The 13079-nt window shown below is 33.1% G+C and overlaps 1 protein-coding gene and 1 pseudogene across 4 annotated transcripts; one reads left to right on the forward strand and one right to left on the reverse strand.

The window, feature by feature from the left end:
* Positions 1 to 1919: 1919 nt before the first annotated feature.
* Positions 1920 to 8170, forward strand: LOC111412393 (beta-glucosidase 11-like). Of its 4 annotated transcripts, none has more exons than XM_023043307.1 (13): positions 1920 to 2104; positions 2503 to 2566; positions 2764 to 2819; positions 3267 to 3342; positions 3430 to 3501; positions 3644 to 3731; positions 3834 to 4089; positions 4179 to 4294; positions 5205 to 5425; positions 5592 to 5620; positions 5693 to 5780; positions 7058 to 7148; positions 7704 to 8170. In XM_023043307.1, the coding sequence occupies exons 1-13, from the start codon at positions 1955 to 1957 to the stop codon at positions 7936 to 7938; spliced, it is 1542 nt and encodes a 513-aa protein (XP_022899075.1). In that variant the 5' UTR covers positions 1920 to 1954; the 3' UTR covers positions 7939 to 8170. The 4 variants fall into 4 exon arrangements, with proteins under 4 accessions (XP_022899075.1, XP_022899076.1, XP_022899078.1 ...); XM_023043308.1 differs by having other exon boundaries at positions 1920 to 2086; XM_023043310.1 differs by lacking the exon at positions 5592 to 5620 and having other exon boundaries at positions 1920 to 2086; positions 5205 to 5484.
* A 459-nt stretch (positions 8171 to 8629) lies between these two features.
* Positions 8630 to 10930, reverse strand: LOC111412394 (annotated as a pseudogene).
* Positions 10931 to 13079: the final 2149 nt, after the last annotated feature.

Consider the following 13079-nt stretch of genomic DNA (forward strand, 5'->3'; position numbering starts at 1 on the left):
AAAAGAAATTGAAAAATTTGATGATATATTCAGAGCAGAAGTTTCAAAATTTGCCCAAGGGAGATCGATATATATCAAATTTTATTCAATTAGTCCCGAAGTTGATGGAAGGATATATTATCCTGCTGAACATATCATTACAATTGGATATGTTGGCCGAGATTTCCAGATTGAAGTTGGCCGAAATAATAAACCATTGCCAAAAATCAATAGATCATGGATAAAATCCCGGAGAGTTTTGGGGATGAAAGTTCTTTACAACATTGCATAGAACTTATATGATAAAAAATTCAGATGCTTGTGCCAATATGAAGGATGAACCCTCCTTACAAATAATGGAAAAGAAAAATCTACAATTTTGAAGGAATATATCTTAAAATTTGATATTCATCAAATTAGTGGAAGTCCAACAACAATCCAAGAATCATGCAGATTGAGGGAGTGCCCCACATGTAGACAAAATTGAAGGATTGATAAATGGAAAAGGACCTACCACTACCAAAGCATCTAGCCAGCTGCAAATAAAGCCAAAGATGGAGAAGCAATAATAAAAAAGCATCTAGCCAGCTGCATATGGAGCCAAAGATGATAAGGCAATAATAGAAGAAAGGAGGTCCCTTTGATGAAAATTCAAAGAATGCATGTGAAAATGTAGACCCCAGGAGGAAAAGAATAGAGAGGCATGTGAGCCTTTTTTCCAAAATCTGATGTATGCAATGATATAATAGATCAATAATAGTGAGTTTGAATCATGTATAAATAGAGGTATTTGGGAAAGAATGGATCATCTCGAGTTAGAAACCATTCTCTTTCCTTAAGCTTTTTTCAAAACCAGTTTTTCTGGAAACCCCTTGTATACAATAAAAATCTTGTATAAATCATTATAAAAATAAAATCTCAATCTTTTGATATCAGAAAGATATAAGTTTCTAAACTTTCTATCCTATAGATTCTTGATAGATTGAAGAAGATAATCTCTTTCTTACTTTAACAAAGAGAGAATTTTCTTTACTTAAGATCTTTATTCTTAATTCTAAGAAAAGATACAGTGAGGGCAAGAAGCTGAAATAGCAGAATTCCCATTGAGGCAAGAGGCCGTTTAAGGGAGCAGTTTGCAGATTCAGAGCCTGAAGGTCACTCGGTTCTAAGAATACAGATTTAAGATCAAAAGTAAGGTAAAATTATTGTCTTTGTTAAATTTAGAAAGAATTCTTCTAATATCTTGAAAGAATCGTAGGAATTATTACTGTTCATGTTTGCAAAAAACTTATCTAAATATGTTATTATTTATAAAGTTTGCAAGGAATTATTTGAATAATGCCAGGTTATACAATTAAAGGATTAGATAATCTGTTAGATAGATTAATGGACAAAATAGAAAATATTTATTCTCAATTAGAGATTATGGATATATTATCGAAGGAATTTGATAATCTTAGTAAATTACATGACAATTATATTACAGATTATGCTAATTTATTAGATCAAAGGATGAAATTATATATTAAAACTCAAAATGAGAGAAATAGAGAAATTTAAAACTATCCCAATAAATTAAGGATATCTTGTACAATATATGATAAATTATTTCATTAAGGATATAATAGACATTTTATCAAAAATGAATAGTAACAAGTCATTTATAATAATGCCCCCTTAATATAAGATGAGTATCAACACTCTTTATTAACTCAAGTTTTTACATCTGTAAAAGATTATTGCCCCATTTGATACCTATTTTTTTCAAAATATATTTTTATCTCTCTCTTTTTCAATCACACATTTTTTATTAAAATAATATTACACGTAAATAAATTTTTTTTACTTATTTTTCAACTACACATTTTCTATCAATTTACCTTTCTAAAATACATTTTTACAATAAAATGGATATCAAACACTCCGTCTATATATTACAAGATCGTTGATGTAATAACCACCGGATAATAGTGATATGTTGCAACCAAGCGCATTTCTCTCACTGCTATTTCTATTGGCGGCGTCGGCGGCGGCGCACGGCGGAGACTACAACAGAGCAGACTTTCCGGCTGATTTTGTTTTCGGTTCTGGAACCTCCGCTTATCAAGTCGGTTTCACTGTTTTGGTTCGGATGATCCGAACTCTTCAATCTTCATCATTAGTTGGCTAATTAATAACGAAAGTGAATAAAAAATAGCATGATATTCGTCAACCTTTCTCCAAAATAACTTGAAGTTCGATAATTGTGATCCTAGCACGATTTAATATAAATGATAATTTTATTGAAAATTTTTGTTTCATTTTTAGAAAATCCTGTTTATTATTCAGGTATTTGTCTGGCTCTAAATGTTAATTCGATTCAAAGAATATGTTTGATTAAATTGTTTTTATGGTGTAGGAGAGACGAGAGAACAAGGCAATCAATTTTCGTTTCCTTTTTTTTTGTTCCTAAACTCGCAAAATTCTAAATCCTAACTCCACTCTTGAAACTTTGCACGAATGAACACAATCGATGAATACTAGTACGAGGGAGCAGCATTTGAGGATGGAAGGACTCCCAGCATTTGGGATACTTATGCTTATTCTGGTCTGTGCTTAAACTTATGCTCTTTATCTTTTAATCACATCTCATTTGTAGTGTTTTTTTCCTACTTTGCTCAAAATGAAGTATGACAATGTACTAAAACCTGTCTTTTAATTCAATCTAGTGATTAGACTTACACCATGATATTAATCATTTCTCCGTAATTCGCATAATGTCTTGCTATACTACAAAAACTTCAGGTCATAGCGGTGGAGCCACCGGAGATGTAGCATGTGACGGATATCACAAATACAAGGTGCATAAACAGTTGAGAAGTCTAATTTTGAGCTTAGTTTTTGTACCCCTTCACATTTTTTCGTTTCTCTTCTTTGACGTAAAAATTAGGTTCTGCAGTAATATGGAATTGTTCCTTTGGATATGGATTTGGGGATTGCAATATCTTTCTTACTTAATCAGATCAATGGATGTAGTTTAGTGACGCAAAATCTAGCATTCTTTAAGGGAATGCTCTGATCACTGGTTGTAGTTTAATGATGCAAAATCTAGTATTCTTCGAGGAAATGCACCCTTCCTATATATTTAGATTAATTTTGAGGCTTATAGTTAACTCTTCACTCTTTTTATTTTATTGTTTGGACATTGTTATGAACTAAAGGTTTCAATATTTTGCCTTTAATCACACAAACTCCAATCTTGTAGTCGTGGAAGAGTCTGAGAAAACTATGCGTGCTATATCTTTCAGGAAGATATCGGGCTAATGTTGGACATGCATTTGGAGGCCTTCAGATTGTCGATATCATGGTCAAGGCTTATTCCTAGTATGATCACCTGCATCATGCTATACAAGAAACCTGCATATTTTTCGTACTTTTAACTCACATCAATGATGTCTACTGTCTTTTCAGACGGAAGAGGACCTATCAACCCCAAGGGGCTAGAATACTACAATAATCTCATTGATGAACTTATAAGCCATGGTGACAACTGCACTTCCTATGAAATATATATTTTCACTTGTAAATAGCAAGTGAAGAAATTACTAGAACAAAAATGATATTCAATAGTCCATTAGAGATCTATCCATAGAGCTTCCATCAATATAATTTTGTAATCGTACAGGAATCCAACCGCATGTTACATTACATCATATGGATTTACCGCAGGCACTCGACGACGAGTATGGGGGATGGCTTAGTCTAAAAATTGTGTAAGTGTTTTATAACGTTATCATAATATATAAACATCTTGAACTAGTTTAGCTTAACCTATAGAACTTAGTGTGAAGAAACTTGTCTGCTTGTGACTGCAGGAAGGACTTTGTGGTGTACGCAGACACATGCTTTAGGGAATTCGGTGACAGAGTTTTGTACTGGACAACCATTAACGAGGCCAATATATTTTCTGTGGGAGGTTACGATGAAGGAAGCTCTCCCCCAGGACACTGTTCACTACCTGTCCAAAATAATTGTTCCAAGGGTAACTCCTCAATTGAGCCGTACATCGTGGGACATAATATCTTACTTGCACATTCAGCTGCTGTGAAACTGTACAAGAAGAAATACAAGGTATTTTTTTCTCTGTTCTTTTCTCTGTTGAAGATTTTTTATTAAAACCTACTTCTTCAAGGTTATGATATGTTTTAAATTTAATGCAGTCCACTCAAAATGGTTTCGTGGGATTTAACATCTATAGTTTTTGGTTTGTTCCTTATACAAATTCAACAGAAGATGTGATTGCAACTCAAAGAGCTAAAGATTTTTACATTGGTTGGTAAGTTGCAGAACTTGGTTAGATAAGTTTACTTTCTATTCATATTCAAGATAATTGCACCTGTCCACAATCTATTGCTCGGGTAGTAAGTTGGTCACCACTCACAACCTTTCTTTGTAGCTGTGTACTCCAAGTTCATGTTAAATAATCACTTACCCCCCTTACTTTTCCAACTTTATGGAGGTAGGTTTTGTTTACTTGTTCTAGTGCCAGATATTTAAAATGATGAAAATCAAACTGTTTCAATCATTCTGGATTATTTGTGCACCAAATCTATAAGGTTGGAGATCAAAATTCTCAATCTTAAAGGTTAAGGACCAAGTTTTTACAAGTTCTATAGACCAATCAAAATTCTCAATCTTAAAGGTCAAGGACCAAGTTTTTACAAGTTCTATAGACCAATAGTGCAATGTTCCTTCTTCTATGAATCCCCAGTGGTCTGACAATTAGCAAATTTAACATATGAAAACATTTTTCATTTGTAGTCTTGAAGTTAATTGTTCTAATAGCCACTGTACTTAGATTTATGTCTTTAATTGGTCACCGAAGTTTAAAATGTCGAGTTTTAATCTGAACTTAGGTTAATGTCTTTGATTGTTCACTAAAGTTTAAAATGTCAAGTTTTGGCCACCGAACTTTGAAAAATGTTGTACATTACTTACTATAAATTTGATATTTTCAAAGTTCAACATTTATACTAGTAAGTAATGTATTTATTCAAAGTTCAGTGGCCCAAACTTGATATTTTAAATTTTTGTGAGCAATTGAAGACGTGTATCGAAATTTAATACTCAAAACTCGACATTTCAAACTGCAGTGACCAATCAAAGACATGGACTCAAGTTCAGTGACCATTGGACAATTAATTCGTAGTCTTGCAAGGCATACCTATGTCTAATATTTGCTGCAGGTTAGTTGATCCCCTTATCTATGGAGACTATCCTGAGAGTGTAAAGAAAAATGTCGGGAAGAGACTTCCAGCCTTCACCAAATATGAGTCTGAGCAAATCAAGGGATCAATCGACTTTATAGGAGTGAACCACTATACAACATTATACATCAAGGACAATCCCGGCAACCTCCAAATCGATAACAGGGATTTTGATACTGACATAGCAATAGAGATTAAATGTGTGGCAACTATTTTTCACTACTCATTATTCTATTCCTCCCGTTCTTACAGTTCATTTGCTAAGTATTTTAGTTTTGCTTCAGTGATCAATCAGCATTCTTTCATTGAGATAACACTGTTCCATGGATAAAAGTACACTAACTTATCCTTTACTTGGGTCTGCAGATAGTCAGGGCAAAGAAATACCGGATCAGGTGAAATCTGAAATATAATTTCATGGTTTTGGTTTAATTTACTGGATATTCAAACACTTCTATTTGGTACAGTATCCAATTATGCCTCAGGGTCTTTATGGAGTGCTCGAGTATCTAAAACAAGCTTATGGCGATATACCAGTTTATGTCCATGAAAATGGTCTCTCTCTCTCTCTCTCTCTACATGTGTACACAAGAGCACACATTGTTTGCAGAGATAATATGCTCATTTCTATGTGGCGTTAATTTCTTTCTGTTTAAGATTGCTTCGGTGGTTATTCAGATTATGCTATTCCTTCATTTCTATGCGCTCATTTCTGTTCTTCCCTTGAGTGAGGGGTACAGTATCAAATCCGTAGAACTGCTAGAAAAATACAAAAGAAGGTAACCTCATAATTACCATAATAAAGCAGTCAACTCGAAGGACGCAGAGTAATGAGTGCTTTAACATTAGGGCACTTTTAATGCTTTACTTACTTTAGTATAATCCAACATACAAAACAAGCTATATTTAAAGTGTTCATTGATACAAAGGGGTTTCTTGTAGTTCTTTTATAAACCCTAATGAATGCTAAGGGGTCGAGGATCAACAACAACTACAATCGAAATCAAAACTATATACTTTTTTGGCAAGGAAATCTGCACAGGTTGTGATTTTTGCATTCTATCTTGCTTAAGTTTATATACTAGAGTTATGCTACTTTTTATCAGGGGCGGAGCTAGGATTAAACTTTAGGATGAGCTACTAGTATGAATTTTATAAGCATCGATAGTTAGAGAAAATTATATTTATTTAAAAGTAAACACATATCTAGTTATGTGAACATAGTGAATCTTAACCCTTAATATGTGTAAACTAATATAATACATTAACTTGAGGACGAAAATGTATATAAAAAACACATCCAGGTACTCAGATTTGATCTTAATGAGAACAAAATTGACCGAGTTGGTTGTAATTGAACTAATTCTTCTGACTCCGGCTTAATTCAATTGGTTTTTGAAGGGAAAAAAACCCACCTTTATACAACTCATTATAGATATTCTTCGAGGCTTAAAACTCAAAATTTTTAGTATAAATATCCTCCATAATTTAAATTCTAAAAGGTGGAAAAAAAAAATCAATAATCCAACAATTCAAAAATAATTGACAATCCAACTACAAATTCAACAATTCAACCTAATTAAACTAATACAACAATAAACAATGAGCTGACTCAGATTATGGAAAAGACCCAATGAGTACAATACATTGATATTATTTGAAACAGATCCCTTGAATTCCCACTAAAGAGCCAGCAACGTTAAAGCCATTCCCAGGCATTTCTTTTGGGCTGGGACAAGACTGGGCCTGCTTTTTGTTCAATGTAGTTTTTGTTATTTTAAATTGAGATGACAATTTTCTCAGAAAATTCATGTCTTGGATTGGTTTGACAGGCCAGGTGGCACGACGCAATGGAACACTTTATGACAAATCGCGGGTGGAATACATGCATGCTTACATCGGGAGCATGCTTGATGCTATAAGGTAAGCTTTTTTAGTTTCAACTCAGGTTCCTAAGGTACAGTAATTAAGAATTCATCTGAAATTTTTCCTAAATTTTTTATTTTCTAAACTTAAGGTTGAATGTCAAGACTTTAGCTTGGTTTTCAAAAGGATATTCTAAACATTGTTGTAAAATCAACACGCTCTTGTTTGCAAACAACTGCTCTGATCATTAGAGTGCTTGAAATTTTTATCATTGCTTTCAATTGGTACACGATAAAATGGGAAGTTGCCATAACAAGATGTAAACATGGTTGTTTGAAATCTTCTTTGTTTAATCCTTTAGTTACTGTGTCTTGCACGAGTAAAATATTAAAAACTTAAAGACAGTAGAGTAGGTAGTGAATTATCCACTACAGTTGCAATTTTCTAAGTTCAATTCCACCGTGATTTCTCTAAATTTATTGATATCACCATCATGGTATTCTTTTTATTTCTTTCTTTCTTTTATTTTCTGAATAAGATAATCTCCTTTTTTAGTTTCTTATTCTATTCTTATATTTCTTATGTTTTGATTTGCATATTGGATGGCTGAAGGAATGGATCAAACACGAGGGGATATTTCCAATGGACCTTCTTAGATTGTTTTGAGTTGTTGGGTGGCTATTGGCCATCGTTCGGTCTTTACTACGTTGATTTGGATGACAAAAATCTAACGAGATATCCCAAACTTTCTGCACATTGGTACTCAAATTTCTTGAAACGGAAAATCGCAAGCTCAAATGCAATTACTGAAGTTGGGTATAATACTATTGTTCCACGAACAAGTTAAGTTCTCATTTTTATTTCATCTACTAGAGGTCAAGCTTGATATCTCGCTCCTGCATTTGTACTTGTATCGTATCCTCTTTATTATGTAAAATGAAGACAATAAACACATCAAATGGAAGACGTATCATAGGTATGCACGTATGTCCATATATTGTATTTATAATCATACATTCGTACTAGGTGAGTACATGTTGGGCAATGCTATTCTCTTAAATCTCATAGTTTTTTCTCTAGTGACAAGGGTATAAATCTTCTTTCATCGAGCTCCAAATGTTATTCTCTTGCTTTTTTCTAATTCACCCATGATTTTAAAAGCATTTCAAAATTTAGTATTTAGAGACCTTTTGGCAAGCTCCTGCTTTTAAAACCTCCTCTACCTTGACAAAGCACTTCCAAAAAAAATAAAAATAAAAATAAAAATTAATAATAAAATAAATAAATTATCCAACTATGTTCAAAAGTAACTTCTTAAATCTAGAGGTATATTTGGACTTTTTAAAAGCCCGGTCAAATTGATCCTTAATAATATTGGTAACAGCGGGTGTCTGTATAGTTTCTATTAGACTAATTCACATAAAAGTAAGTCATTGCCGAAGGTCTAAAACATGATTTGTAGTCAACCCGATGATCCACACAAGTTGACTAGCACATTAAGGCAGTTATAAATTATCTTATGCATGAAGATTAATAAATGTAAGAACATATGCCAACTAGTTTATTAAATTCTACATCCAGTACGAGGAGGATAAAGAGACAATAATACTAGTATTTGAGTAAAAGGCAATTAGAATTTCAAACATCGACGAAAGGGGCAAAATTACAGGAGCTTGAACATGGATACAATTGAACTACAGTGTAGCTTTAATGCACCTACATTATTTATTCACTGAACGATAAGTAGATTAGTTCTTGATCTTCGGCTTCTTCACTATCATCACCGTGCAGTGAGCATGATGTGCACAATAGTCGCTTACACTGCCCAAGACAGCCCTGCAAGAACAATCACAGCAGCTTATCAACTGATTTTTTTAAAAAAAATTCTTATAGATGTTTTAAGAGTTGCTTTCTTTTCCGCTCTTCAAAGATGCATAAGTCCATGTAACGGACATTTTGTTGGGATACTTCGAGAAAAAGATTCATCATTTCCACGAAACGTGGAAAATACGAATATTTGTAAAATCTGACCATTTTACCGAACGCAACTGGATCAAATGACAGAGATATTGTATCAAAGTGGAGATTTGTTTTTTGCCAAGGAGAGGCACTTTTAAAGGTGCGCAACGTATTATAATTTCTTGGTTTTTTTTAACCGATTTATAAATAATTGATGGCGTGATTTCTTACCTCTTTATAGATGGATCCATGACTACCAACAACCAAAATAGAGGCGTGGTGCTTTTCCACGGCTTCACAGAGAACATTCCTTGCATCTCCTTCCATAACCTCCAATGTTACATCATTCACCTGTACAAACTCGGATGCTTAAAATGGATATGCAGGAATGCTGGCACCTGATTCTCCTTCTTCTAGAATAGCTTTCTAATAAAGCTATTTTAAGCCAGCTTCTTCTAAAAATTCTTCTAAACAGGTGAAACACTTCCAGAAAATTATACATACACGTTCAAAACCAACTTCTTACTCTAAAAAACAGTTTTCGACTTTTAAACTACCTTGCCAAATGGGCCACTAGAAGGAAAATTAAAAGCATGATAACTAACACTTTCCAACTTCTGAAAATTGCGGGAAAATGTTCATTTAGATGGCCTTCAACCCACTAAAATGGCCTAAAATTTAACAACTTGTACTTTACAAAAAGAGGGAAAGAGAAAGACAAAGGTGGTTTTGTGTCATGCCCCGAAATTGAGAGGGCAAAATGTATTTTTCGCTGTAAATTTAGATAGAGAAACTTTCAGTCTGACTGATTGATAATGGATGTGCAATGTTCTAACCAGAAAACAATATAATGTGTGTATATTTCAAAGTTCATACAGTAACAAATATATTGGAAAAACCTCTGCTTTTCTCATACTACACTGAACTCAAGTACGTGGTTCCACTCAAGAGTCGATCGATCAATCTCCAGTACCAAGATTTTGCTTAACTATATAAAACTATAAAGTTTTCTACTAGAATTGTAGATCAATAATGCCATGAATTAAATAAACCAAATCATATCATGGGGTTAATCGAACAATTGAACTGCATGTTCATCAAGATTTGTTTCAATCTCGCAAGATTAAATAGCATAATTGATGTTCAATTGTAAACGTATAAATAAATAATTCGTAATTCGATTACCGATTTGGCAGTGCAAATTTCCTTAGCGCGTTCCAAGACCCTAGCCGCAATCTTCTTCAAATCTATATCCACGTGCAGCAGCGCATCGGCGGCACCTAAAATTACAACCACCAAAAACACCTAGGCAACTCCATCCTGAATTACCTTATATAATCACCAACAATTCAAACTGAAATAATTATAATTAAGAATACCAGGGCCAGCTAGACCGATGGCGTATGACGCAGAAGGTTTAGCGTGCACGATCACTAGCTTGAACGGTGATTTCTCCGGTGATTTGGAAAAGAATTGTTCCAAAGTCCACTCCAAAGCATAGTAGCTGTGTTCACTGTCGTCTAGCCCCACCACCATCACCGATTTCTCCATTTATGCAATCAAACTGAGTATTATTTAGACAACAAATCAGATTCTACTGATTGTCAGATTTTCCAGTTGCTTTGATTTATAAATGTTGATGAGATTGCAACTGCTTTAATTGGAAACGCAAAACCATGTGCTGGAAGGATTTGGAAAACTCGGTCCTGTGAAAAGATTTCTAGAATTCGCACGAACTCCCGAAGAACGTGCAACGATTGGGCAAGTAAATGCGTATTAACTAAAATCGCAAAACTTCCTTTACGGAACAAATTCGATCCAGACACTTCTAAAGAAATAATTAATAACGCTACGTTACATTACTTAGCAGCATTCAACTCAAAAGAGATTTAAGTACTTGTTTGATCCCATTATTTTTAAAATGTATTTTTTTTTTCAACCACATATTTTTCAATAAAATAATATTATTAATAAATTCAAAAATTTTCTTTATTTTTAATTATACATTTTTTTATCAATATACTAATTTAAAATGTATTATTACAATAAAATTGGGGTCAGACATGCCCAAATTAGTGGGCATAAGTTCAGGGCGGAGCTCTAGTGAAGGTTGAACTTTTGGGCCAATTCGATTCACTTTTATATATGTGGAAGTTACACCCCCCACTTTAAAAATGTAGTATTCTAAAATCAGGTTGGATGTTTTATTATTCAAAAATCAGAAATTTTATTTTAATCAATATTTTTATAGAATAAATATTTTTACTAAATAGTTATACTACAATACACACACATCACAAACCCTAATTAATTCCCACTCTTCTATCTCTCTCTAAATTTATCCATTCTCTCTCTATACCAACTCATTGCCTCCCTCCATTCTCTCTCTGCACAACCCATTGCCTCCGACAATCTCGAATTCCTCAGCTTTCCATCGTCGTCCAACCCCATCACCCACCCTCTATTTATTTCACTCCGAAAGGAGCGAATCATTGGTGACTATATTTGCAAAGCAGGTCTACTACCAGAGCGTGCAAAGTGGTGTTTTATGTGGTGGTGGTGATGGTGTTTGTGTGGTTGCAGTATTGTGGAGGTGGCAAATTGCGAAGTAGATCTACGACCAGAGCGCACAAAGCGGTATTTTGTGGGGTGAGGGTGACGGTATTTGTAGTAAGAAAAAGTTTAAGTCTTATGTTATTAAAGTCTGAGTCGTATTACATTTATATTTATAGTAAAGTTTTCTATGTCGAAAGTGATGGAAAAGTCTATATGCAAGTTTGAAAATATTTTCAAGTGAAATGAAAAAGTTTACCTACTAATTAAGAAAAAATGATAAATCTTCTTACCAATTAATTAAGTGAGAGTGAAAAAAGTCTTTTAATCAATTACAAAATCTTCAAATTACGTGATCAAAATAGAAGTCTTCTAATCAGTTTCAAAAAGTCTATTAAGATAAGAAACTTTTTCCTCTTAGAAAGGAAATCTTGCTATTTTTATCTTTATTTTCTCTTATAATTTTTTTTTTTGCCTTTTCTTACAATTTTCAGGATTTTTTATCAAGAAACTCTGACACTAAGAGTGTGTTTGATTACATTTATTTTTTTATGGAAAATATCAATTTTCCACCCAAATTCCTACTTGAAGTGCTTGATTGCTATTTTTTTCCATGGAAAATATTTTCCAACTTTTAAAAATGTGCTTAATTTTTCTTGTTTTTAAGGAAAACATTTTCCTTGGATAGAGGTGGTTTTCATTTTCCACAAAACATGGAAAACATTTTCTTTTCTACGTGATATTTTCCATATCAATCAAACACACTCTAAGAGATAGAAAACTCAATGATTTGCTTCTTGATCTGTTAAGATGAGTCATCTGTATTTCTATCTAGAGCGAATAATATGTGGCTTTCTATAACAATTATTCTACCAATTTCTCTATTTTCTAAACAAAGATTAATAAACTCTTTAAAACTTTCTAATGAACAACAAAGCAAAGTAGATGATGTATAATTGTCTAATAGTATAAAATATTAGAACTAAAAAACAATATGTTTGTAATGGACTTATATTACTTTACCGTTCAACAAATCAATTTTTTCAGTTTAATTTTTTTATTATTTTTTTAAAACTCTCTCTTAACATTTTTCTTAACTTTCTAAGAAAAGCTTGAGACTATAATTAAAAAAAATTTCATCATGTTTAAAAGGATTATTTTTTTCTAGTGCCTCAAAATCAATGAAGACAAGATAGAGAGTCATTTGCATTTGGATAAAAGGATTTCATTTTTGTTAAAGAGAATTAAATTTCCATGAAGATGGCAGAAAGTGCAGAAGTTTGCTATATACACTAATGTCTCTATTGTTTTTGTCAATTTCACAGAGTACTTTTTGAATCCACGCAAATCCTTGGACATTTCAGCCCATTCCGTTGAAAGCTTAAGAAAATATATCCGGACTTTGGCCAGGAAATTGAGGCAACTATAGGGGTAAGACAATGCTATTACCCATATTTTTATTTATAAGTCCATCGG

Source organism: Olea europaea, chromosome 16, assembly GCF_002742605.1.
Source record: "Olea europaea var. sylvestris chromosome 16, O_europaea_v1, whole genome shotgun sequence".
Taxonomy (NCBI): Eukaryota; Viridiplantae; Streptophyta; class Magnoliopsida; order Lamiales; family Oleaceae; genus Olea; species Olea europaea.

What these genes read in the sequence shown, in the direction of transcription:
- LOC111412393 (XM_023043310.1), top strand. Translation starts at nt 1,955, where the DNA reads ATGTTGCAACCAAGCGCATTTCTCTCACTGCTATTTCTATTGGCGGCG. An exon ending in CTGGAACCTCCGCTTATCAA is followed by an intron (nt 2,087 to 2,502) that starts GTCGGTTTCACT and finishes GATGAATACTAG; the next exon opens with TACGAGGGAGCAGCATTTGA. An exon ending in TGGCTTAGTCTAAAAATTGT is followed by an intron (nt 3,732 to 3,833) that starts GTAAGTGTTTTA and finishes TTGTGACTGCAG; the next exon opens with GAAGGACTTTGTGGTGTACG.